The sequence below is a fragment of the Crocuta crocuta genome, unplaced genomic scaffold (assembly GCF_008692635.1).
Source record: "Crocuta crocuta isolate KB4526 unplaced genomic scaffold, BGI_CrCroc_1.0 scaffold395, whole genome shotgun sequence".
In the NCBI taxonomy this organism is placed as follows: domain Eukaryota; kingdom Metazoa; phylum Chordata; class Mammalia; order Carnivora; family Hyaenidae; genus Crocuta; species Crocuta crocuta.
In genome coordinates, this window is record NW_027532601.1 from 1,474,475 (window position 1) to 1,501,576 (window position 27,102).

The 27,102-nt window shown below is 39.5% G+C and overlaps 2 protein-coding genes and 1 pseudogene across 3 annotated transcripts in view; 2 read left to right on the forward strand and 1 right to left on the reverse strand.

The window, feature by feature from the left end:
• CDCA2 (cell division cycle associated 2) overlaps nucleotides 1–3,477 on the reverse strand; it is a 47,093-nt gene extending 43,616 nt beyond the window's left edge. Inside the window, 4 exon segments of the mRNA XM_077780107.1 lie at nucleotides 571–725; nucleotides 2,529–2,699; nucleotides 2,795–2,858; nucleotides 3,308–3,477. Of these exon segments, the coding sequence (XP_077636233.1) occupies nucleotides 571–725; nucleotides 2,529–2,699; nucleotides 2,795–2,858 (390 nt within the window). The 5' untranslated portion in view covers nucleotides 3,308–3,477.
• Nucleotides 1,596–1,695, forward strand: LOC144244813 (U6 spliceosomal RNA; annotated as a pseudogene).
• Nucleotides 3,478–4,430: 953 nt separating the features above from the next.
• KCTD9 (potassium channel tetramerization domain containing 9) overlaps nucleotides 4,431–27,102 on the forward strand; it is a 39,851-nt gene continuing 17,179 nt past the window's right edge. The window contains exons 1-7 of one of the 2 annotated variants that reach the window (XM_077780108.1): nucleotides 4,431–4,516; nucleotides 15,834–15,955; nucleotides 18,511–18,554; nucleotides 22,251–22,347; nucleotides 22,983–23,041; nucleotides 23,247–23,375; nucleotides 26,977–27,044. In XM_077780108.1, the coding sequence (XP_077636234.1) occupies nucleotides 4,469–4,516; nucleotides 15,834–15,955; nucleotides 18,511–18,554; nucleotides 22,251–22,347; nucleotides 22,983–23,041; nucleotides 23,247–23,375; nucleotides 26,977–27,044 (567 nt within the window). In that variant the 5' untranslated portion in view covers nucleotides 4,431–4,468. Of the gene's footprint in view, nucleotides 4,517–5,166; nucleotides 5,432–15,833; nucleotides 15,956–18,510; nucleotides 18,555–22,250; nucleotides 22,348–22,982; nucleotides 23,042–23,246; nucleotides 23,376–26,976; nucleotides 27,045–27,102 lie in introns of those variants that run through there. The other variant, XM_077780109.1, reaches the window with a different exon arrangement.

The window sequence follows — 27,102 nt, forward strand, 5'->3', positions numbered from 1 at the left end:
TAGTTGTCCTTCAAGAAGGGTAAGCCTTAGCTGTCTTTCATAGCACTTCTTATACATTATTTGACTGTTTAGAAATATATATTATTCTGATAAAAATTTGCAAAAATATCTACATCCTTCCCCATCAGCAGAAAAATAAATTCCTCCCTTTTACAGAGTTAACCCCAATACATTCCCGGGGGGGAGCTCATACCCCTAGTGCCAATATGCAGTGGTCAAAAAAAAAGAAAAAAAGACACTTAAGTAAAAAATATTAAATTAAAAAGGCTGAAAAACACTGCCTCACCTCATTATAGAGAAAAACATTAACTGGAAAAGAAAATCGGCAAAATAAAATAGCTCCCCTAGAAAACCACGTCTATCTAGGATTTCCTAATTCTTAATATAGCCATGTTCAACATTGCCATCAACGCTAACTGAACGATCTCTATAAGACACAGAGAAATTATTATCTCCCCAAATCCAAGACAGATGAGATGCACAAGGTAGAAACACTGGACAAAAGCTGTGTCACATAGCAAAACATTGTTCCCAGAAGAATTCACGACAGAACTTAGAGGAACATCATACCAGAAAAGGAGAAGTCTGTGTCAAAGAAGATCGCTCAGTGTTCTTTAAATTCCGCTGCTGAGCAATGAAACGAATAAGATGGTTTGTTTCAGGGGAGCCCCGAACACCAATTGTAGAGCGTCGTCTGGATTTTTTAAGGTAGGATGGTGACTTTCCTATAATGAAAATTCTCATTAAAATTGGAACAAAACAATCATCAGTAATCATGTACTGAATTCCCCGTGATATACAAGCTTAAGAGAGACCAAGATAAACACATTACTGAAATCTAAATAGACAATGACAGACGAAATTATTCACACGTGAGCAGCTGAATAGGGCTCTTCGTTTTGTGTAGTGACTTATTCCATGCTTCTGAAAGTGTTTGACACATAGAAAACACTGATCAGACAGCTCTGGAACGAATACGTGAACACATTTTAAAAGTTGTCATTTTTGTTTCCGATTTCCTGCAACGGGGATGGGTAATGGCTCGCTCTGGACAAAGAACTTCTCTTTCTCTGGAATTAGTCAGTCTTCTCCCCAAGAACTGAAAGGGAAGTTCTCCACTTAGGCAAATGCACTCTCACATTCCCAGTTCTTCAAGATAATTTATTTCTCTGAGATACCTATCTACCTGTCCACACGACTCTGAATTCTGGCCATGTACTGAAGAGCACAAAATAAATCTAGGTTTTTTTTTTTAAGATCTATGAATAATGTTAAGAAGGGAATACAGATTAGCTTAGTGCCCTGACTTTCCAGTCTTTGGTTACCTTCCATTTCTAAATGCTGCATTCCAATCTAATCCCATTTCCATATTTAATTCATCTCTAGGAACATTACACTTCACTGGTGAACTTCATTTCTACTTCTTAAAGATTAGCCCCAGTCACTTTTCTGTTTGTGCTTTTGAAACAAGCATACCCCAATCTTTCCTAATTGTTCAACATTCTCTTATTTTTGCCATGCATGAGCATGAAAATTACTAGTTAGAGTATATGTATTCCTATATCCCATGTGTCAGTCAAGTAGTGATTTACAGGGCTTGCTTCGGCAGCACTTACTAAAATTGGATTGATACAGAGATCAGCACGGCCCCCAAGCAAAAATTACACGCAAATTCGTGAAGCGTTCCATTAAAAAAAAATTTAACGTTTTTTATTTATTTCTGAGAGAGAGAGAGACAGCGTGAACAGGGGAGGGTCAGAGAGAGAGGGAGACACAGAATCTGAAGCAGGCTCCAGGTTCTGAGCTAGCTGTCTGAGCTAGATAGCTCAGAGCCCGACGCAGAGCTCAAACCCACAAACCGTGAGATCATGACCTGAGCCGAAGTTGGACGCTTAACCGACTGAGCCACCCAGGTGCCCCTGGTCCGTATTTTTGAGAAAGACAGATGTCATATGTTTTCACTCATATGTGGATCTTGAGAAACTTAACAGAAGGCCATGAGGGAAGGGAAGGAGAAAAAAAATAATTACAAACAGAGAGGGAGGGAGGCAAACCATAAAAGACTCTTAAATACAGAGAACAATCTAAAGGTTGACTGGGGGGTGCGGGGAGAGAGGAAAGTGGGTAATGAGCATTGAGGAGGGCACTTGTTGGGATGAGCACTGGGTGTTATATGGAAGCAATGAACCACGGGAATCTAACCCCAAAAACCAAGAGCACACTGTACACATTGTATGTTAGCCGATGTGACAATAAATTATATTAAAAAAATTAAAGTACAAAAAAAACCTCCAGTAGTTTATAGACATCTTTTCCAGTTTGAGCAGAGCCCACTTGTGAACATTATCAGGCTGGGATGCCCAAGGACACTGATACTCTGCTATGCTAGATCCACTGTGCATGCTCACAAGAAATCCTCCTAATCGAACATTTGCAGAGTCAAAGCAATGACATTGAGAAGATGAACTGGCTTACGGAAGCTATTTTTAAACTTTAAAAGCACTGCAATAGAATGACGCGAGTCTTACCGGAAGAGTTCTTTACAAAGCTTTCAGGTGTAATTCCCAATTGCTCTACTGTTACTGTGGAAAAGTCCAAGGGTGATTTAAAAGTATCTGGTGTGCAACCATCAGGAGTCACTTCGGGTGCATGCTTCTGAGTTACAAGCCTCCCATTTCCCAGAAGTAAAGAGGTATTTTCTGAAAGAGACAACATATCGTGGGGGCTAAATATCATGATGAAAACAAATACCGAAACCTCACGTTTCACAAGGAGGCAACAGATCACTACATACCAGCATCATGAAGAGCAGACTCCTTGGTTTCAAGAGGCTCGCTGTCTTTTGAGTTGGTATCCATCTAAAAGGAGAGAGAGAAAAAGAAAAATAACCCCATCCCCAATATTAACGTGACTCAACTGAGATCCTCATTCAAAGCTGACTTTGAATACAACCCACACAGGCATGAAAGTAGATGTCAAAAACATATTTTGAGACCTTTTTAAAAAGAGAAAAGGAGGAAATTGCTGTTGGGGAGGAAACAAACAGACACCATACAATAAGCCATGGCTTTTTAACCTTGGCGAACACCTGAAACCTCAGGGTACCCTCTTAAAAAATTCCCAGAAGTTCTAATTAAGTAGGCAGGCTGGGTTACAGGAAATCTGCATTTTATAAAGCACGCGGGTGACGCGGCTCAGGTCGCAGGAGTGGTCTCAGGACCACTACCTCGGGAGAAGGGGAAGTACAACACGCTTCTGAAAAGCACGCCCCCAAAACAGCGCGGCTGCACCGGGCTCCATGCCCTACCTCTCACTCCCGCAGCTCGGCTCTCCCACTGGGTGTATTTGGAACGCTCCACTACAGGTGAGTGTTGTGCAGATGCTGACGGTTCGCTCGAGAGGGCAACTGTCGGCCACCAAGCAGGTCGCCGGGGGCCGCCTTGTCGCTGGCGCCCGCACCCTGACCCCAAAGTCCGCGTTCGCTACCCACTCTTCGGCCTGGAGGCCGCCCGCCGCCCGATTCAAATCACTAGCCCCGCCTCCCGGAAACTGGCGTTACTCTAAGAATCTCTACGCCGCCGCTGTTCGCACGTGTCCACGCGCACCCCTATCTCTGCCAGGCCTCTTCCTCGTCGGCCCAGGACCAAGAGTGGCTTCGTGACCTCGAGAGAAGCCGCCACTAGCCGTGGGTGACGCACCGACGAGAGACACCATCTACTAACCGGTATCTGCGGGAACTACTTTGCGTGAGGATTTCGCGGAGGAACGCTTCAGTTAGTACCTAGCTCCGCCCCCCGATTTTCAATTGGATACTGCAAACTTCGAAAAGAATCATTGGACCAATCCTGGCAGAAGGACGGGCGGGCCCTTATCCAATCATCCAGTCCCGACGGCAGCCGTTTCGTCCGTGGTTTGAGGAGTGGGGGGTGGCGCTACTTGTCTGGATCCCAGCTAGCGCTCCACCTCTTTCCTTCAAACCCCGCCTCCCCATGCAGATGAGCTCTACCTGGTGTTGGGTTTGCGCCTGCTCAGTAATGTTTTGAGCCGCCGTTCGGCTCCAGGTTCAGCTGATTGGCTGATAACCCTTCCCGTCTGCCAGACTGCAACCTCTCTTCCCTCCCTCCACCTGGGCTGGGTTAGTATGAGCCCACCCAATGAATGGCGGTGATTGGCTAAGTTCTGACAGGCGCTGCCGGTTGATTGGTGAAGCTTAGCGTCAGTCTGGGAAAGGTGGGGGAAGGGTCCCAGGCTGACTGAGGAGCCCAGGGGCGGGGTGGGAAGGAGGACCGGCCAACCCTGGGGTGTGGGACCGAGAGTGCGTGCGAGTGTGTCTCGTAATAGAAGGAAGGTGGCGAAGGGAGGAGAGTCCGAGTGGGTGGAGGGAGGGGTAGGGCGGGAGAAGAAGAAGGTGGGAGGAGAGCCAGGTGGGAGGGTGGCGACTCACTCAGGACCCAGTGGGGGCAGCGCGATGAGGCGGGTGACCCTGTTCCTTAACGGCAGCCCCAAGAATGGAAAGGTAAGGGGGTCGGGAGGAGGCGGGCTGGCCGCGGGGGGCTAGGGCAGCGGAGCGGGCTGGCAGGGCAGAGGGCTGAAGTTGGGGAGACGGGCTGGGAGGTGGGCGTGCGCCGGGGTGGGGGCGTCCAGGAGGTGACCGTCGGGTTCCCGCGGGCTGGGAGGAGGCCGCGGGATTCCTAGCCCGAGCCTGCCCTTGGGCTCCCCGGCCGCCCTGGGGACCAGCGCAGGTCAGCTTGTGCTTTAGCGTTCCCACGTTCAGGTGTGGGTCCTGGAAAGAGGAGGACTCGGAGGGCGTGGGGAGGACCGCTGTCACCTGAGCGCTGGGTGCTGATATTCCTCGTCCCGCCGCCTTTCCCGAAGACCCCGCTGCCCCCCACCCTTGGCTACAGAAGGTGCTCGTGGCCACCTTCGTGCTGAGTAATGGTCTGTTCCAGAAAGTGGTGGTGAACAACTAAGGCAGGCACGGAAGGCTGATCAGGCAGAAAGAATAAAAAACTGCTGATCGGTGGATAAGTAAGATATTCTTCTAGGTCGAAGAGAAGATTGAAAACTAGGGACATTTTCCTGATGGTTCCTACCTTTCTCTTTTAGGCTCCCCAAGCCCCGCCGCCGCCGAACTTAGCTCACTTTTTAATTTCGCCTTATTTGTAGTTCCTTAGAGGACCGTCACAATAGACCAGAATGGATGGATTTGACGTTACAAGTTGCTGCGTTAGGCCTTTGTTGAGGGTGTGGTACTAAATAATTTTTTCCAAGGCTGGAGCAAGCCAAAATGAACACTGTTCCTTCTCAAGCCTCCTGCCCCACCCATGAAAGTTGTTCGGCTTCTTTGGAAAATTTGACTGTTGGAGGCAGACATTTATGATGTGGCTAAATGACATCTACAAGTAACTATGCCTTAGAGTCTAAGATGAAGGTAAATTGGTCTCCTTGTATTATTTGTCAGAATACAGTACTTTGTTTCCTGCCTATTTTGGAAACAGTAAATTTTTAAATAGTGTTTATTTGTGTCGAGGTTATAAAAAGTGGCTTTCCAACTACTCTGAAATTTTAAATCTGCTCTAAAAATTTGAAGCAGTCTAGTTTGTTGACTATAATTTTGCATTGTTCTGGTTTTAGAGCATTAATACATAAAAACAACTGGCATATATTCAAGTTCTTGAGTTTGCATGAATGTTACTTCCAAATATACTTCATAAGAGTTCTCCGATTTCTTATCGTTAACTTATAACTTCTTACCGTTAACTTATAAACCTGCTTTGTCTGTTGTTAGCTACTAATAATCTGAAACTTGTTACTGGGAGAATTAGTATATCCAAACAATTTTAACATGTTCTCAAAAACAGACCTCTGATTGACCTTTTCATCCAGTATCTCTGCTTTGTTCCTCCCTGAGAGACGATGTTTTGGCTCGTTCATAAATATTTAACTATGCTCTAAATCTCTCCTGAAGCCACTGAATTTTGTTTCTTCAAACATCATCTGTGTTAGTCTTAACTGTGTCCTTTTAAGCTATCTAGTTTTGACTAGATTACGTTTTTGGATTTAAATTTTATTTATTTTAAAAATATTTTGCTAGGGAATCTCAATAGATTGGAAAAAACACATCTCCAGTAAATAAAAATAAATATGTTGTGAAGATCAAACCGGAGAGGACCAGGATAACTCAGTATTAAAAACAAGTCCTACCATAATCCTTACTACTCAGTTGGAAAATGTATTCTATGCCAAAGTTCTCGGTGTTTCCTTCTCTCCCCCTCCAGCTGATTAAAAAAAAATACTATAATTACTCTTGTTTGACAAAAGATAGCAGAATGACATATAACAGCCTGCATGTTTATGTAAATTGACTATATTTAGCCAGGATTGGCATGATCCTGACATGATGCTCATGAAAAACATGCTGAAACGGAGCACTACTATTAGAGTTTGATTTCCCACTCAGCAATTGGAATATCTGTGTCACTTTCATGATCTCCTTATTTACCTAGCTTCTATTTTTTGCTTCCTGGTCATAGGATTATTGTCTGTGTTTTCAAATAAGTTTCCCTTCTAGAAAGCTTGTTCAGTGGTGGCCAGACTGGGCCGTAAAGTCCGGGGTTGGAGAGGCAGGGAGTCACTGCAGGGACCTATATCATATACCATTACTTTTCCGTATACTGAATCAACAGAAGTGTTAACTGGTGAATGCATTGATGTAGTTGTACAGAGGGCGTTGCATTCTCTAAAAGAGTGCTTTCCAGAATGAGATAGCACACCACAGAGGGTGTACAAAAGGATCCGTGGCATTTGAGAAGAAATACTATGTACTTAAAAATATAAAATCATATTAAAACTCACTTTTTCAGGCTGTAAAGACACAAGTGCTTTCAATGATTGTGTATCAGGTGGTCTAAAGTCTTCTGAGAGAGGAGAGTTCACACGTTCACCTCTTCACTGGTTGGTTCACGTGGGCATAGTACTAGTGACATACTGAAGCACACATGTGCTGGGGTAAGATTTGTGTTATCCAGGTTTTAACTAAGTTAACCTTCACCAAAATGCCAAGTGGCTTTTTGTTTTTAAATGTTTGTTTATTTGAGGGATGCCTGGGTGGGCCAGTTGGTTAAGCATTGGACTTCAGCTCAGGTCGTGATCTCACAGTTCATGGATTCAAGCCCCGTGTCGGGCTCTGTGCTGACAGCTAGCTCAGAGCCTGGAGCCTGCTTCAGATTCTGTCTCCCGGTCTCTGCACTTCCCCTGTTTGTGCTCTGTCTCTCTCTGATTCTCAAAGATAAATGTTAAGAAAAAGTTTTGAAATATTTTTAAAAATAAATGTTTATTTTTTGAGAGAAAGAGTTTGAGAGTGAATGAGCAGGGAAGGGGCAGAGAGAGAATCCTAGCAGGCTATGCGCTGAAGGCATGGAGCCTCATGCAGGGCTCCATCTCGGGAACTGTAAGATCAGAACCTGAGCCAAAATCAAGAGTCGGTTGCTTCACCAACTGAGCCACCCAGATACCCCAAAATGCCAAGTGGCTTTAAAAGATTCCTTCAGGGACGCCTGGGTAGCTCCATGGGTTAAGCATCCGACTTCAGCTTAGGTCATGATCTCATGGTTCGTGAGTTCAAGCCCTGCATCGGGCTCTGTGCTGTCAGCTCAGAGCCTGGAGCCTGCTTCGGATTCTGTCTCCTGCTCCCATTCTGTCTCTCTCTGTCTCTCAAAAATAAATAAATGTTAAAAAAAAAAAAAAACAAAATAAAAAGATTCCTTCAAAGAAGCATCAGATTGAAGACTACTAGTTATGTGAACACAAGTAAGCAATGAGAAAATGGCAGAACAGATCTCTCCTAATATAAACTACGAGATTTAAAAAAAAAGAAAAGAATGGATCTCTGGATCTGAGAAGTCAAAAAGTGCCAAACTTTAGAGACTATTTAAAGTCCTAAATAATAACTACTATTAACAATAAGCTACTCCCTAAGTGTATATTGTTCGAGGAAACAATAGCCAACGATGAGGTCATCCCAATTAGCAAGATGTTTAAAAATATTTTCCAACATATGAAGACAATTTCAGATGTTTTTCTTTTCCTTCTTCCTTTCTTGTTTGTTTTCATTGTTTAAAGTCAATTTTATATTTGCAAGATTTTACTGAATTTAATGATAACTATTTAAGGGGATTTTTACTGGCTGACTCCATGTTCTATGTTGATTTAAAAGTCTTCATTTGGGAAATCATATTTTTTCTGCTTGTGGCATAAACTTTATAAGTAAGTAAGTAAACATAAATGAGCACATGCCCAAAACTGTTTTGCTGATGGGGTGCATAGTCAAAAACATTGGAAGGTCACAATTATAAAAAATTGGGTTCTTTATATTTTAGGTTTTTTTCAATGGCTCCAAAACAGTCAGTTGTACTTGAACCCTTTCGTCCTTTCTCCATATGCCTCAGAATTCCCATTTTTCTCTTTTGAATATTCCCTGCAAACAGTTGGTATTAAGGAATTTGAAATGAGGACCCAAACATCAGAATGTTTGGCTTTGGAGCACATGATGTCAGTTCAAAATTTCTGTACATCTTGAACATAAGTTGCTTTTTAAACCTCAGAATATTCAGTAATGAGCTATGAAAGCTGTAGACCTTTCGCATACCTTCTTCATTCAGCCAGCACTTACTGAGCACCGTCTTTGTGTGAGGAGCCATGCCAATTCACTGCGGATACAGCACATATCACATAGTGGGATAAGAAATAGATCTTCTATGCTGATGTTTACAGCCCTGGCCCAGGATAGAATTGTTTTCTTCTGGCTTTGCTATTAGGTCAGAAACATGCTGTTGGTGTTAAGTATCCAAATTTGAATCCATTGTAGTAAGCTGAAGGAAAGTGAAATTTGAACATGAATAATAACTTTGCTTTTCGGGGCTCCTGGGTGGCTTAGTCGGTTGGGTGTCCGACTTTTGCTTAGGTCATGATCTCGCGGTTCGTGGGTTCGAGCCCTGCGTCGGGCTCTGTGCTAACTGCCAGCTCAGAGCCTGGAGCCTGTTTCGGAGTCTGTCACTCCCTCTCTCTCTGACCCTCCCCTGCTCAGGCTGTCTCTCTCTCTCCTAGAAATAAATAAAACATTAAAAAAATAATAGTAACTTTGCTTTTCAACTTTAAACATTTAAAACGTGCACTGGGGGGGCCCCTTGGGTGGCTCAGTCGGTTAAGTGTCCGACTTCAGCTCAGGTCACGATCTCACGGTTCGTGGGTTCAAGCCCCGCGTAGGGCTCTGTGCTGACCCCTAGCTCAGAGCCTGGAGCCTGTCTTCAGATTCTGTGTCTCTTTCTCTCTCTGACCCTCCCCTGTTCACACACTCTCTCTCTCTCCCTCCCTCTCTCTCTCTCTCAGAAATAAATAAAAAAATTTTTTTAAATAAAAAAATAAAAAATAAAACATGCATTTGATACACATTAAGAATATCAATGCATAAAAATTAAGAGGAAAATAATAAATATAAGTAAAGCTGCCACACAACCCAGGAAAAAGCATATCACCAAAACTTAATTACTTGCCAACTTTTCTATCCCCTCCTTCTCCATAAAGTCAGCCAATTGCATGAATGCTGTATTTCTCTTTGCCTTGTTTCTTGACTAGTTGAGCCATGTATGTATGTGTAACTAAACTATATCTTGTTTTGTAATTTGGGGACATATCCTAAATTGATATCATATTATATGTCATCTCTTTGGACTTAAAAATATTTCTAAGATTACAACCTTACCATTCCACATAGTTCTAGTTTATTTTCACTGCTTTGTAATAGCCCATTATGTACAAGTACATTTTATCCATTTTCCCAGTGGACCTTTGGATTGTTTATTTCTTTACATTCGGCCATTAAATTGATGGTGCTGCCATGAATGTACCTGTAAATACATAGCCAGGTGAACACACGCAAGCATTTTCCTAGGGCAGTGGTCTGCAAACTTTAGCTTGTGTTGGGATTAGCTGGACAGACTGAGAAACCACATCACTGGGCCCCACTCCCAGACCTTCACATTCAGTAGATCTGGGATGGGGCTGGAATTGGAATGTATAACATACTTCCAGGTGATCTTAAAACTACCAGTCTAGGCACGACACTTTTGAGAACCACTGCTCTAGTGGATATATATAAGTTGTAATAACAGTTGACCCTTGAACAACACGGATTTGAACTGCACAAGTCCACTCACGTAGATTTTTTAATATATGTATAAATAACACTGTACATAATAGTCCTGTGAATGTATTTTCCTTATGAGTTTTTCTCTTTTTTCTTATTTTTTAAGGGGGAGGAAGAGAACACGGGAGAGGGAGAGAGGGAGGGAAAGAGAATCTTAAGTAGGCTCCACACCCAGTGTGAAGGCAGATTTGGAGGCTCCATCTCACAACCATGAAATCCCCATAACCTGAGCTGAAATCAAGTCGGACACTTAACTGAGCCACCCAGGTGTCCCTTCCTTATGATTTTTTTAACATTTTCTTTTCTCTACCACACTTCCTTGTATCAAAAGAGTATATAACATAACATATAAAATACGTAGTGATTGACTTTATGTTATTGGTAAGGCTTCCGGTCATCAGTAGGCTATTAGTGAATTGTTTGGAGAGTCAGAAGCTGTACGTGGACTTTAGACTACGCAGGGGAGAGGGAGGTGGCACCCCAAAACCCTGCTTTGTTCAAGAGTCAACTGTATTGGGGGCTAGGGTATGTGAATGCTTAATTTTTCAAAAGGCCAAATTGTTTTTCAGAGTCATTACAGTAATTTATATCTCACCAGCATTGCAAAAACCTCCCTTCTCATCCTCTTTAACACTTGGTATTGTCAGACTTTAGTTTTTAATATTTCAGTATTTGCCTTCTTGACCTAGAGTTAGCTGTGTCATCTTTTTTAGCAACAAAATAATTCAAAACTGTGTGGAATTTAAGAAACAGATGAATACGGGTAGGGAAAAAGAGGCAAACCAAAAAACGGACTGTCAATGCTGGAGAAGTGATGGTCACCAGAAGGGATGTGTGTGGGCTGAATAGGTTAAACAGGTGATGGGGAGTGAGGGGTGTGCTTGTGATGAGCACCAGGTGTTATATGAAAGTGCTGAATCACTACATTGTACACCTGAATCTAATCTTAAACCGTATGTTAACTGGGATTTAAATAAAAATTTTTTAAAAAAGAAAAAATTTTTAAATATATTAAACTAAAAATGTAAGTAGAGTAAATTGAGTTCCGTGTTTAGTAATTGTGATCGGTAGTTTGGTTGGGTAAATGGACCTGCATAAATTCACTAAATATTTATCGATAGTGTATTAGGTAATAGTATGGGCACGTGAGAAAAAATGCTTTAAGTACAAGTGCAGGTGTTAACTTTTAAATCGGAGTAACATAGGTTGCAATTTGCAAATGGTGTTTAAAGGCAAATTAAAACTCCCAAAATTGTTATGTCCTCCTAGGTAGAGTATGACATTTATTTCCCTAGTTGGTAGATGGCTTTCACTTGATGTCTGAAATTTAGAAACGATTAAGTTCAAGAGCAGTACAATACAGTGGTCATAAACTTGACTCCAGGTGCTTCTCAGTTTACTTCATAGAATGCTTCCATTCTTAGTGCCTAGTTTCCTAAAGTGGATAATCACAGTGATGTGGGCCCTTTAGGACCACGCTTGGGAGCATACCACACATAGAGTAAACAGCCATTCTTAGCACAGTCATTTTATAACCTTTCGGCCCCTCTGAAGACAAAAATAAACTCAGCCTAAAACCATCAGAGTTCATATCCGTGATGTACAAGATGTCCACTGCTGCTTTTTCCCTACCAAGTTGCTAGATAAAGAAAGGTACGTGTGCCAGTCTATTAGAAACTTTCTTACCAACTTAAAATAGTTTCCGAACGCATCACATTTTTATGTTGGTATACATCTATTTTTAAATCTGATATTCTGGTTGGTTTATATGAAAAACAGATGTTGAATATTATGTTTGCAATATAATTTTTGTCAGTATGCTCCAGAGAGTAAAGGTAAAGTGATCTAGTTAAAAACAAATGCCAAAAATGCCCTTCAAATGAAAAGCAAGTATGTTGGCCCGACCTAATGGCAATTTTCAGATTTACAGAACTGTAAGATTTTTTGCAATAATTTCACTACTATTTTCTCTAATTCATGGCCCTTTAGTTATTTCATGTAAAGTGTCAACTGCCAGACTAATTTTGATTTGTAAAATAAGAATGTAGAGCAATGGAGATCTTACAACTTTTTCCACTTATTGCATAAATCATACCACTTCATTGTAACAAATCTGGGAAACAAAAACTCATAAGAAAATAAGTCAACCATAATGCTGTTCGGTAGCTTTACGAATATCACTTTAGAATTGCAGTTTAACTGTGTACTTTGTTTTTCAACTTAAGAACGTCAGTGGAAAAAAACTTAAATAAATTTAACTGACTCATACAAAAAAGACGTGTCGTAGTTCCACACTCTGAAAGCAATGAAAACTTCACCTCACATTCAGGACATGCTTGTCAAAGGCTTATAAGCCAGGTAAGGGAACGTTTAATTAAGCAGAGCCCTCTTTTTAAGTCGGCTGTGGTGGTTTTCTGGGTGCCAGGGACCAAAGAAGTACTCAGGGATGTACTCAGAGCTGCTCATCCCTCAGTATTGCCAGGGCATCTCAGGTCACCCGTGTTCACAGAATGAGAAGCAACTTTTACAGATTAAAACTTTCTCCTTAAACCTGTACAGCCTCGATAGAAAGTTAGACTGGAAAATGCATTTGATAGTGTTACTAAGCCTGACTGAAGTAAGAATAAAATGAAGTTTATCTCAGCGTTTACTTAGAATGTGCTCCTTAGTGGTTTTGCAACCTATAAAGGCATGTCTGCTATGCTGTGGTTGGCCCTAGAATTGCCAGATTGTATGTGTGAGCTTTTGGTTTTGTTTTGGTCTTATAAGTAAATTTGACATCAGTGGGGAAGAAAGAAGATAGCAACTACTCAACCCCCCCATTTAGATCTGCAAGCAGGTTTTGAGTAGGACATTATCCCTTTGTTACTGCAACCTGCTGGGTCTTAGTCAAGACTAACAATTAACATAGATGTTTCTTTGTTCTTCTTTTTGTTCTGCTCTTTGGAACAGTACTGTCCAGTAGAACTTTCCAGGATGGTAGAAATATTTTGCATCTGCAGTGTTTAGTATAATAACCACTAGTAAGTGTGGCTACTAAGCAGGTGAAATACAGCTAGTGTAACTGATGAACTCAGTTTTAATCTTTTATTAATTGTAATAAATTAAAATCTAAGTGGCCTCTCTTAGTGGCTTCCGAATTGCACAACGTGGCTTTAGAACATGGCGAGTGGCCTTTATTTTTATTAAGAAACAAGTGACATACAGAAAGAATCAAGTCAATCATATGGAGGTAGAAAATAATTTCATGTAGTTTTGAAAAATAAGTCATTTAAATGTTATGCTTTAGGGATGCCTGGGTGACTCTGTCAGGTGAGCTTCTGACTCTTGATTTCCACTCAGATCATGGGATAGAGCCCCATATCAGGCTCCATGCTGGTCTGGGCATGGAGCCTGCTTGGGACTTTCTCTCCCTCTCTCTCTTTCAGTCCCTCCCCACCCCCCTTGCGTGCACTCTCTCTCAAAATAAATGTTAAAAAATTATCTAGAAGGATCTTATGTTCTAATATTTAAATGCAGGAACATAACATAGATACATCAAATTGTCATCCATTTTATGATATGGCCGTTGAGTGAGAGAAATGAAAAATGCTTCCAGACTGTAAAAGTTGATTTGCATTTGCTTTGGGCAGTTGTGTTTTTACGTTTTTGATTCTTTTGTTTTCATGTTTTTGATTCTTTTGTTTTCTCTCCACACTCTCCCCCTTAGCACAATGCGTTATGTATTCTTTCTCCCTTTTCTTCCAGGAACATGTATCTGCAGTAACAGAATTCCAGGCTCCTACAGAGGTGAAAAATGATAGAAAATATAGGAGACATATTTTATTCAGATTTCAATTATTTATGGCATGTCTGCTGTGTCAGGACACTGCACCAAGTGCTTTGCATTATTTTATTTTATCATGGGAAGACATACATGCCAGAAGTTACCATTTTAGCCATTTTTAAGCATACAGTTCATTGGCATTAAGTACATTCACAGCATAACCCCACCACTACTTCCGAAACTTTATCAAACCAAATCATAACTACTCACTGGAGTGCCTGGGTGGCTCAGTCGGTTAAGCATCAGACTTTGGCTCAGCTCATAATCTCACAGTTTTTGAGTTCAAGCCCCACATCGGGTTTTGTCCTTCCCCCCCTCCTCCCTCCCTCCCTCTCTGTCTCTCAAAATAAGTAAACTTAAAAAAGAAAGTACCCATTAAACAATAACTTTCCAAACCACCCTCCCCGCTGTAATCTTTATTGTACTGCCTGCGTCTCTGAATTTGCCTACAAGTATGTCATAATTGGGATCACATAGTATTTGCCCTTTAATGTGTCTGGCTTATTTTACTTAGCATGTGGTTTCAAGATTCATCTATGCTGTAGCATGTATCAGAATGTCATTCCTTTTAATAGCTGAGTAATATTCCATTGTATCTATAGACCACATTTTGTTTATCCATTCATCTGTTTAGGACACTTGGGTTGTGTATATCTTTTAATCCACCCTTCCCTAGAATTCCCCAGCTAACAATACTTCTCTCTCCTTGTATCCTTATGGTCCAAGACAAAACAGTTGGAATCTGAGTACTCTACCATGAAAAATTGCACATGCCTATATTAGCAAACAGTTCCTTCATGCCCTGCTATTCATTTTCTTTCTTTAACTAAAAATTCAATGTCTACTGAACTCCAGTCACTGGTAAACAAAGGATCACCTTTGTTTCTTATTTCATATGGCAGCTTTCTCCAATACCCTGTGGGAAGTTGATTGGCTGTTCATTCTTCGCGTTCAGCCCCTCGCCTACATTTTATTCATAAGCTTCAGAGATCCTAACTGATAATGGTACAACTATACAACTCAGCCACTGAGAACCCATAGTTAAAATTATACTGGAGAAAAAAATTACTACATGTAGAGACTCTCAGCCCCCCATCTAAGCATTTGCATTGCTTATACATATATCAGATTGTGCCTGATGTAAAGCCGGAGAGATCAATTCACTGTAACCCCGCCGTTTGCTGTATTTAGAGTGTTAGCTAAAATCTGGCTTTTATAATACAAGTAGTTATTGAAGACTGAAGTAAACGAAGTGGGAAGTTGTTGCCTTTCACGTGGCGATTGATGTAGTAAATGTTATAAACAGTAAATCATTTCTATTTTTAAAATAAACATTCCCCGTAACGTGAAAACAACATTATAAAGACTTCATAGGTCTCAGGCACTTTGCTAATCACGTCCTACACATTAACTCATTTCATCCTCGTGACCTGATGTAGGTGAGACTTTTATTTATTTCTGGTCAAAGCAACAGAAGCGTAAAGAGAAGTTGACAGAAGTTAATTTGTCTCAAGTCGACAGCTAGATAGTTGACTTCAGAGTGGACAGAGTCGACATGCAGGTGTGGGTCTGTCTTTGGAACTGGAGCCCTATTTAACACAGAGAAGGCTGTAGATTGTTTTCAGGCAGACATGGTTTCTTACACTCTAGTTTTGGATTTCCACAATACTCGAAGTTAATAATTGCTCAAAATCTCCTCTCATTTGAAGTTTGATTTTTAGTCCCATTTATAGTATGGTAGTTTATAATTTGTAAGTAATGAAATTCATCATGCGAGTTGTCCAAATTAATGTGTGTTCACAGGTGGTTGCTGTATATGGAACATTATCCGATTTGCTTTCTGTGGCCAGCAGTAAACTCGGCATAAAAGCTACCAGTGTATATAATGGAAAAGGTGGATTGATCGATGATATTGCTTTGATCAGGTAACCTTCACCTTTTTATAAGCTCTCTACAGTGTTCCCTCAGCATGGTGGTGCTCTGCTGGTCCCCTTAAAAATACAGGATTTTGGCAAATGATTGCCTAAAATTTCCTCTTTGGAATTTAAGTAATTTGGACTTACCCCATAAGATACAAAGCCCTCTATTCCAATATCCTGATAGTCTTTCTGCAAAGATCATATATGGCTATAAGGAATTTTTTTCTTCATGTTATTAGAGATGGATCTGATAAGACATACAATTCGGGGGGGTCAGAATTTATTTTTTGTATTACACGATTGATGTGCGTACATTAACTCATGGCTTGATCGCCTCTGAACACCTGTTTTTGTAAGATAAACCTAAAAGGTTGATTCTTCTCTACTTGTTATAAAACTAGTCCTTACAGAGAAGCAGGCCAGTTTGCTAAATGACTGATTTACACAAATCCAGTTCACCAAAAATCATTTGGAAAATGGCCATTTTGCCAAGTTTTTTTCTCAAGTGTGGGAAAGTGTGGTTTTTTCACCACATCTTTTCTGCCTCTTTTCCCACTAGCTTATCATTTGGGTTTGGCTAATATCTACTTAGCATGTTTCAAAATTCAGATGCCTAGAACTTCTGGAACCTCAGTCTCTAAAGACATGCATTTTTTAATGTTAGAAATCTGACTGATCTCCTTAATTTTAATGCTACTGCTTATTGTTCCATTCATTTCCTAAGAATATTTTGAACTTTAGAAACCTTATAAGGAGCTACTTTGGGAGCACCAGGGTGGCTCGATTGGTTAAGTGACAGACTCTGCTTTTGGCTCAGGTCATGATCTCACGGTTCATGGGATTGAGCCCTGAGTTGGTCTCTGAGCTGACAGCACCCTGCTTGGGATTCTGTCTCTCCCTCTGTCTCAAAATAAATAAATAAAGACCTACTTTGGTAAAAACCTGCTAGATAAGATAGAGCTTTAAGTAGAGTTAACTCAACAGTGATCCACCACAATAGTGGTTTTGTGTTTTTTCGGTTTTGTTCTTGTTTTTTAAATATCCTAGGCAGATTTTATCTCTTTAAAAACAAATGTTAGGTCACCTCATTCCATTCTCATGGGAATGTAGAAGTTTGGAGCAAGAAGAGGCTTAAGAAGGAAGATAAGAACGGAACACTAAGTACTGACTCAATGCTACTTACATTGTATTGACTCTTCCCAAATCACCTTATTTAACTGGCAAAGAAAAAACATGGGGTTTTTTAAAGTGACGGTAAGATAATGATGTGCTAAATTATAATAGTATACAAAGTTTAGTTTTCATTTAAACTCAGGGCAGCATGACATTTCAGTATAATACACCGCCTTTGAAGGTAGGCACTTCTAATCTCTTCGTTTTATAAATGAGGAAACTAAACATCTGAGAACTTCAGTGTCTTACCCAGACCATACAGTTCAATAGTTGATTTTTGTTAATGAGAAGAAAACAAATTTTCATATTGGTCTTAAGGGCTAACTGCCACGGTGGTAGAGCAGAAAAGATTATAGGCTGAATTGGCTTTAAAATCCAAGTCAATGAGAATTTCTTAGTTCTTTAGCATCTTTCAACTTCTTTTAGTTTCAGTGGATCATTGCGTCTCGTTGTTGAATGATTTGCATTACCCTCAATTTCTCCTTAACACAGACTTTGTTTCTAAGAAACAATCAATATATCCCTATGATGTCTTGTAGGAAATAAAAATTTAAACAACATGTAAGGCCAGGACTGAAGCCTTCTAAAATATCTATCTGATTAAGAATTTGTGGCTCATAGTGCAATCTCTGTGATCATTTATTTACATTAATGCTGATCTATGTTGAGGCAGGGGAGCAGAATATACACTGAAAATCTAGAATTTTGGATTATGTGTACTCGTCTTACATTCCGGGGGCTGGTGGGTGAGTTTTTATAGCAGAGTTATACTTGCAATTATATTCTTCCTAAATGTAAAGTGAAAATGTATTTTCATTTTGGAAGCACAAAGTAGCCAATGATTTAGAAGAAAACTCCAATAATTTTTTTAGGGTTATAGAATTAATGTAAAGCAAGAAGAGTTGACCTGTGGCTTTAATTGTATCAGACAAGAAAGCTGAATTCACAAAAGTTGCAAAATGGGTTTTGGGGTTTTTTTGCATTTTATTTTATTCTTGAAAGAGAGAGAACATGTGCACAAATGTGGGGGAGGAGGGGGGGGGAAGAGAAAATTTTAAGTAGGCTCCACACTCAGCTTGATCCCATGACCATGGTATCATGACCTGAACTGAAATCAAGAGTCAGATGTTCAACTGACTGAGCCACCCAGGCACCCCAATTTTTTTCATTTTAAAAGTTCTTCCATGTATGGAATCTTATTTGAATTTACATCAAAAGCCAGTTAAGAAGTTAAGCAAAGCACTGGAAACTTATTCAACTTCTTTGCAGTATAGATTGATAGCAAAACCTGCCTTCTACGTAATTCTAAGGTATAGTTCCTCTAATCATTTGATAATTAATGTGATTTCTGGATTTTGATGGTGGTTTTTAAATTTTGATTTCCACAGGGATGATGATGTTTTGTTTGTGTGTGAAGGAGAACCATTTATTGGTAAGTGACTTCCCCAAAAGCCAGTTTTGTCTGCCAAAATGAAAACGATGAAATGGCAAATATGTCACATGCACACCCTAAGCTTAATATTAAAAAGGATCTTGTGGCAGTGTTCAGATCTCCATACCGTTTTTGATTCTAAATTGGATGTGTGTGCTGAACTTAATTTTTAATTTGGATTATATTGTCATCTTTTAGCATGGATACCTCATCTCTTAGATGCCTTTCAAATGTTCTGGAAGTGCACAGATTCATCAAATATGACGTGATAAGGTAGTTTCCATTTTAGAAACTACAAGTTTTATTTTGAAATGTTCCCCTTGATAATAGTTGTCAAAAGTTCTGGGTTATGTTACAGATTTTTGAGTATATACTACTTGTATAAGTTAGTGTTTGATTATCATTCACAGTGATCAAATCCAGTCAGTCCAAAATGACTTGGTATCAATCAGACACACATGGACACATATTTAGAAGAAAGTTGTGGGTCTCAAAAGAAAGAGCCTAAGGCTTAGATAACATAACTGGTCTTTGAGTATTTGGTATATTTAGTTCCATACGGTCTGATCCTGAATATTTAATAATTTGTTCAAGCCATCACGGTGGATTGTATTTGGTGAGTGGATAGTGGTAGTTCTCAGGGTCCTCACACGAGCAGTTGTCAACTTCGAAGTAAGTACATGCTTCTATGTCTCTGCTATAAAATGATGAGCACAAATTTTTCTACCCCTCTGATCCATTAACTTAACAGAGTGGGTAGCAGGCAGTGGTCAGTTCATTGGTTCATTGCACACATACAAACAAAACAAAAAGTAATTAATTTGTGTTTTTGTTTTACTGTTTTGAACTCTTGGATTTAAGAATATTTGGTATGTTTTCATGCTCTGTATTTATTGCTGCCTAGATCATTTTACATGTGGCTGATGGAAATCTCATCAGCCTCTTAATATAGCTCCACTGGTCTATTATAACTTCCTTATTATCTGGAACAACAAGGTGTACAGCTTTTACTTCTGTTGCAGACCCAGATCAATATTTTTTCCAAGAAGCCTGGATTTCTTTTAGTAGGAAATGTCATTTCAAAACCCAGTCTGGGTACCAGACAGGCTCACTCCTACTGGGTTCATCATTTTTACTAGGCTTTTTGGTGGACGGAGTTAGAAATACATAGCTAGCTAGAGATGAAATGTATATGTAATATATGTTATATGATCTAAAGTTTTCTATCCTATATAAAAAGGAGAAAAATAAAGTATCTCATGAGTTCATTTGGTTTATAATCAGGATTTTAAGATTTTTTAACTTTTTCTTACACCTGTGTCTCCTTTCTTCGTTGGTTTTCAGGGACATAGAGAATGATAGAATTATGTCACATAAGCATTCATTTACTATATTCCACAGAAAACACACACAAAAGTATCAGGAACAGTTCCAATACTTTCAGTACCAATATGATTACTAAAGACAGTTAGATATTTTTTGCATATGCTCATTCCTTTCTTCCTTTACTTAAAAAATAATTGTATTGTTTCTACATTATCAGATTACATAGCCATTATATACTATCTCTCTTAAAACTGTCACTTAGCTTTCCTCCTCAGTGTATTTGATGCTTACCTCCAGTCTTTATGTTAATGCCTCCAGTGGTCGTCTGAAACTTGTTCTCTAGTAGATTCCTTGCAGAGAACTTCTAAGACGAACAATATTCTCTGACATCTCACAAGTTAATAACAATTTGTGGCTTCTATACTTGAAAATCAGTTTGGTTGGATATAAAATGATATGTCAAAACTGAACAAATTGCCAACTTTAATGGTGTATATTTTATTGTATATCAGTTATTCCTCAGTTAAGGTGCTTAAAAAATCCTTGGTTCACATTGTCTTGCTTTAAATATCCAAACTATGTTACTCTGTCTTATTCTGACATGAGATGTTGGTGTCCAAAAAATCTGATCTTTCATAATGATTATTGTTCCTAGGTCACTCAAAGGGTTATTCATTCTTTTAAAAACAATAATTTTAGTAAACTTTTTCTGGGTGTTCTGGGTTGATTCTGTGTGGCATGTGGTGGATCCTGTCAATAGGTACTTTCAAATGTTCTTTTAAATTCAAAAAAGTTTTCTTGAACTTTAAATTATGCGTTTATTTTGTCCCTTTGCTTTGATTTTCTTATTTTAGGACTCCTATTATTTGCATGTTGGATCTTCTATGCCTGTCTTCTGTACTAGGAATCTTTTCTTGAATCCTTTTCACCTCTTTCTTCATTTCTTATTGACTTTTAAAGCTTTCCTCTTTTTCAGCTTTTATTTCTCTTAAGGTATTATTTCTTTATCCTCTCCTGTGTTTCTTCTAGTTTAATGTTCATTTCTGAATTGTTTTTTGTTTGTTTGTTTAGAGAGAGAAAGAGAGCACGCACACACACAAGCAGGGGAGGGACAGAAGGAGAGGGAGAGAGAATCTTAAGTAGGCTGTACGCCCAGCGTGGAGTGTGACATGGGGCTCGATCTCATGACTGCGAGATCATGATCTGAACCAAAATCAAGAGTTGGTGCCCTGAATTGGTTTTTCATTATAGTTCCAATTCTCTCCTGAGTTCTCTCACCTCATTTCTGAGTTTTGTAATTTTGGGTTATATTGTTCTTTCATACTTTGTATTACTTACTTCTTTAGTGTGTTTGGAATATTATATTATAGTTTTTATCTATTTTGTGGGCATTTCTTTCTGGCACATTTTCATTGTATAGAGATGTAATTCTTTTAAAATTTTTGTATGGGATTTTCTTGTTTTGTATGGGATATTGCTCGTTTAACATGAAATTCGTTTCCTTAACTTGAGAAAGGTGGGCTGGCTCAGGAAAGGCTTTCTAATTTCATGACTCTAGAGTTCCATTTTCTATTTTTTTTTTTTAATGTTTTATTTATTTCTAGGAGAGAGAGAGAGAGAGACAGCGTGAGCAGGGGAGGGTCAGAGAGAGAGGGAGTCACAGACTCTGAAACAGGTTCCAGGCTCTGAGCTGGCAGTCAGCACAGAGCCCGACACGGGGCTCAAACCCACGAACTGCGAGATCATGACTTAAGCGAAAGTCGGACTCTTAACCGACTAAGCCACCCAGGCGCCCCACATTTTCTATTGTTTTTGTGGAAGTCACTGTCTGATATATTCTGGTTCTGTTAGATCTTTTTGCCTTTTATCTGGACTCCTTTTTCTTTGGTCGCTGTTGTCTTTCTGTTTAACTGGATTCTTTTTCCAACATCTTATCCTTGGTATTTGGGGCTCTGCCCTAGAAGGGATTTTGGGTTGGTAGGTTTTGAGAGTTCGTTTCCAGCCTGCTCAGCTCTTACTGCAAATAACTTGCATCCATTTCCACATCCAGATAACCCTTCCACTTTCAGTATGCTGTTCTCAGATAGACTTACTGAGCTTTGAAGGGCGTATGGATTACTTTGGAATTCTTAGGTTCCTTACATACCCTGTTGTGTCTCAGCTTCTTCCTTCAAAGACGCCAATACCACATCACTCTTCTACCTGCCAGTGTTGGTGGGAATACCTTATCACCTAGTTTTGTCCTAAACACTCTCTGTGGGCCTCTGGAAGCTCTGGTATGCTTTTGTGTGTGTTTTTAGTGTAAAAAAATTACACTCTTGCCATCTTCCCCAGTTCCCCAGTCTTAACTTTCTTTATTGGAATTTCTAGATCCTCAGACAGATTCTAAACCTCCTGAAGGGTTGTCAGGATCTCACACAGACTGGCTGACGTTAAATGTTGGAGGGCGTTACTTTACAACTACCCGGTAGGTGCACATGAATGTGTGCCCGTGTGTTTGTTGGGGGGGTCACTATGTAGTGTTGGTTCTTTCCTTCAGTTTTGCTGATTTCCTTAGAAGATGCTCGGTGCTGCTTAAAGTACTCTGTGATCTTTAACCATTTTTTAGAACGTTTTTTAAAGAGTCGAAAAAATGATTCACAAGTCATTCCAAAGAAAGCATGAAGAGCATGAACGTGCTTTTTAGATAGCGAATACTTTAGGGTTTTAGACCACGTTTTTTAGATGTCAGGTAATATACATGCAACCCAAGTAAAAATTAACAATACTGAAATCTGTAGCGACTACAACTACATATATTAAAGGGATAAGAAAAATGTAAGTTTCGGTCAAGAATATGGCAATATAATAGCTTGCCAGGAGGATAGAGAAGTGTTTAAGTTAAAGGAAACTGAAACAGTATTTGAGTCAAAGGAAGTACCAGATTAGAAGGGATTTTAGTAAATGGCAACTTACAGCACATTTCTGTTCCCCAGCATCACCCTACCAGGTTATAGCATGCGTCTTTTTGAGAGAGCAGCTGGGATCGAATATACTCTTGACTTAAATATGTTTGTTTATAAAGACAAATGGAGAAATCCATTTTTTTCCCTGAATTCTTAGGAGCACGTTAGTGAATAAAGAACCTGACAGTATGCTGGCCCACATGTTTAAGGACAAAGGTGAGTACAACACGTTGTTTCCACATGTCCTGTGATCTGTTTGTAGCTGTATTGACTCAACGCTTGTCCTTCTGTGCTTTTTAATGGTATCAAGTAATTATCACGGGAGTAAAAACTTACTGGTATGTTATGCAGTTTTCCTTTGTAAATTTCTCACTTTGCTTTTTGTTTTGGGGGGGTTTTCTTCACCGAAATGGTGGCACAGGTGTCTGGGGAAATAAGCAAGATCATAGAGGAGCTTTCTTAATCGACCGGAGTCCCGAGTACTTTGAACCCATTTTGAACTACTTGCGTCATGGACAGCTCATTGTAAATGATGGCATTAATTTATTGGGTGAGTTTTTAATATGATTCCTCACATTTTTGTGAGTGTAGGATATTTAGTTTGTTTTCCCTTGCTTAGTACTATCGTTTGTTTTCATAAAGTAGAAGTGTATCTTTTCCACTTTTAAAACTAGATTTTTTATATGTTTATGAACGTATATAGATATAGAAACAGAGGCACAGATAGTCTTTGTGCATATGGGTATATTTCTCACCCATAAATTTCTGATTTTAGATTCTAAATAGATTGAGATTTTACCACGAGGGACGTTCAAAGATTTTGTTGTTTTTAATTGAACCGGGACAGTGACTTGACTTCAAGTTATGGACCTTCCCATTATATTGAGGCATAGATTCGTTCCAAAGGGAAATTCTACTCCAGAATCATAAGTCTGGATTAGAAACTCACTTCTACAACTTGTTAAAAGATTAACTTGGGGAAAGTTTCTCTGAGTGTCCTTTGAAAACCGAGTATTAAAGATCTACTTGTCTCTGACTACATCACAAGATATTCACACCATGGAGATGATGTCGACCAAAGCTCCTATAAAGCAGTAGATGCGTGTTCAAAGCTGATGGGCCTCCAAGTGACTAAACTTGGTCCGAATGGATGGGTGGTGGGCAGTGTGGTGACCTTGAGTGTGCATTCTCAGCTTCTACAGACTGTTGCCATGTGGGTGTGTGGACCTAGGGTGTCAGAGCCTTGATTTTTAAAGAAAAGCTGGAAATCTAAAATTTGATGTGAAATCTTCTGATCTCGAAAATACTACATCAGAATCAGCCTGGGCTGGTGGCAGGGGGAAGGGCTGGCTTACAACCTCTGTAGTACAACAGATAACACTCAGTAAATTTTATTGTTGCTGTATTAAATTTTATACTGCCTTGAAACTTTACCCATTGCCAAAAATAACCTTACGTGACCCTTCATCTGGCTCCATATCTATTCATAACAAATTCTTGTTGCTTTTTTGTGTTTCACCTTCTGCCAACTGTTGCTTGAAACCTTGTATAACCTTTTTTATTTTTTTTTATCTTAGTCACGCTGCAGAAATTATAAGAAAAATCAGCAGCAGTACCCTTTTATACAATCCTTTGCTTTTCGGCAGCTACTTTACTCTGCTGCTTACATTCTAGTGGCCACTTTTTTCTCCTGGAGACATTTAAACCTCAGTGAGGATGTCCTGTGGTCTCTTTGATGCTTCCCAGTTTAATTTTTCTTTGGATCACTGATAGCATTTCCTATCCTCCCTGCCTAGGAAATAACATCAGAAATACACATCCATGCTATTCTCAGACTTCAGTATTGCCAAGCTATGCTTGCTCCTTTTTCAGGTGTCGTGGCCATTGCTTTTATTTATGCACTTGTTCAGCGAGCAGAGCTCTATACTGGATTCATTTTATAGAGCATTACTTCTAAGTAGCACAAAATCCATCCAAACTCAGCTACAAGGTGCCCCCAAGTAATTACATGCTTTATAATCTTCGATACTGACTTATTTATCTCCCCTTTGTTTACTTAAATGATCTTATTTCTTGCTCTTCCTGATTTGTGCTTTCATCAGTGAATATATTTTTTGCTTACTTTCAATATTTCTTTTGTTTTCTGCCTTTAATGACCTTCACTTTTTCCAATGATTCATGTCTTTTCTGCTTGCACTTATCTTCAAAGCCTTCTTTTTCTGATTTAAATCATCTTCCTCTGCCTCATAGCTCAGCCTCACTTAAATGATTCTCTAACTTGAGAACTTTTCTAGCATTTCAGTATTTATTTCCCTGAAGTTAACATAGATTTTCTGAACACCAGTTTGATACAGCAAAAAGAGAATGGTCTTAAATGTCGAGAAACTTACAATGTAATAATGATCGTGGTGATCATTTATCGAGAACCTACCAGGTGCCAGGCATTATACCAAATAATATATATGCCTGTCTCTTTTAATACGTCTGTCAGCTTTGTGAGTAAAGTAGTAATACCCCCATTTCACAAATGGGAATGGGAATGTTAAGAGAAAGGATAAGTAGCTTCTCTAAGACCAAAAAGGCAGTAAGTGGCAGAGCTGGAATTCAAATCTGATTTCTTCCTGGTGCTAATAGAAAATATGCTAAATATTCCTTCCTTTTCTCAGCTGTCCCCTATAGATGCCTTTTGTACATATAAGGCTTTTCTGGAAGTTTTTAAGGTTATCTTCTGAACCTAGAAGTAGAGAAAAATCCTTAACTGTATCCCTTGGCGCGGGGAGGTGGGTGGTATAAGGCACACCGAGAGCGAGGCCCACAAGAACCCTTTCTATGGTGGGTTTCTACCAAGGACAGATACCAAATATGGCTGCCCCTTCATGAAGAATCCAGAGAGGAAGCCACTCTGGGATGGACTGGAAAGTGCCAGAGCAGCTACCTGAGTAGTGTGCTGTTCATCAGATGACCTTTGTTTTGTAACTGGAATATTAGATGTGGAACTGGGCCTTCTCTGAGGAGATCCTAATCTTCCCAGATAACTGCTGTGGTTTTCCATATCTGCATACAGTTAGCCTTATTAGCTCAGAACTATTTCAAGGAGAGATTATATCTCTTATTTTCTTTGTAATTTTTTCACAAGTAGACCCAGCTAACTGAATGACTGAGGTCTTCCTTTGAAGGAAAATGGATTCCAAATTTACTCCCAAATACTCTGATGAAAATGTTTAACAGATGTAAGAAAATATAGACTACATACTAAATCACCTAGAGAATGTGCAGATTTTTTTTAAAACCAAGTTAAGGAAAGTAAGTGATACATACAGTCTCTTCTGTCATTTAGAAATCTTTTTTAAAAATTGATGAGTGTCTGGCTTCTGAATCATTTTTTTGGCTTTTATTTTGAAGCTAATTTAATTTTGTTCATTTCTACATTTTTCTGATTAAGTAAAAGATATTTGTGACAGACCTATTCAGATCTGCTCCGTTGAAGAAGTCAATGAAATGTTCAACTAGGTGAACTAATCATTTGTTATTAGGTTCACAATCAAATCTGTAACAGTTATTTTAGGAACTTGTGATAGTAGTTTTTCTTGTAGCCTATTTAAAGTGATTTTCAGGGGCCCCTGGGTGGCTCAGTCAGTTAAGCATCCAGCTTCAGCTCAGGTCATGATCTCACGGTTCGTAGGTTCGAGTCCCGAGCCCTGAGCCCCGCGTCGGGCTCTGTTGCTGATAGCTCCGAGCCTGGAGCCTGCTTCGGATTCTGTGTCTCCCTCCCTCTCTGCCCCTCCCCTGCTCATTCTCTGTCTCTGTCTCAAAAATAAACAAACATTAAAAAAATAAAAAATAAAAATAAATAAAAAATGAAAAACCAAAAAATAAAGTGATTTTCAGAAAATTTTGAAATCTGGAAGGCTTTCATTCTACTTCATCAGTTTTCTGTTTTCCTTTGGCTGAATGTAAGCTATTTAGAAAAACCTTATTTTACAAATATTTTTAAATATCCTGTGTACATGTTCTAAAGGTTACTTTTATTCTGTGTTGATTGATAGCTAACTTATTGAATTTCCCTTGCATTGTGAGGTTTTAACAAATAACTCCATAAGTATTAAAATGAGTAGCTTTCCACAAAAGTCAACACGATTTTATTATGATAGGTGTGTTGGAAGAAGCCAGATTTTTTGGTATTGACTCATTGATTCAGCACCTGGAAGTAGCGATAAAGGTAAGGCGCTTTTTACAGTAGCCAGTACTACATTTATTGTAGCTGCCTCCCAAAGTGC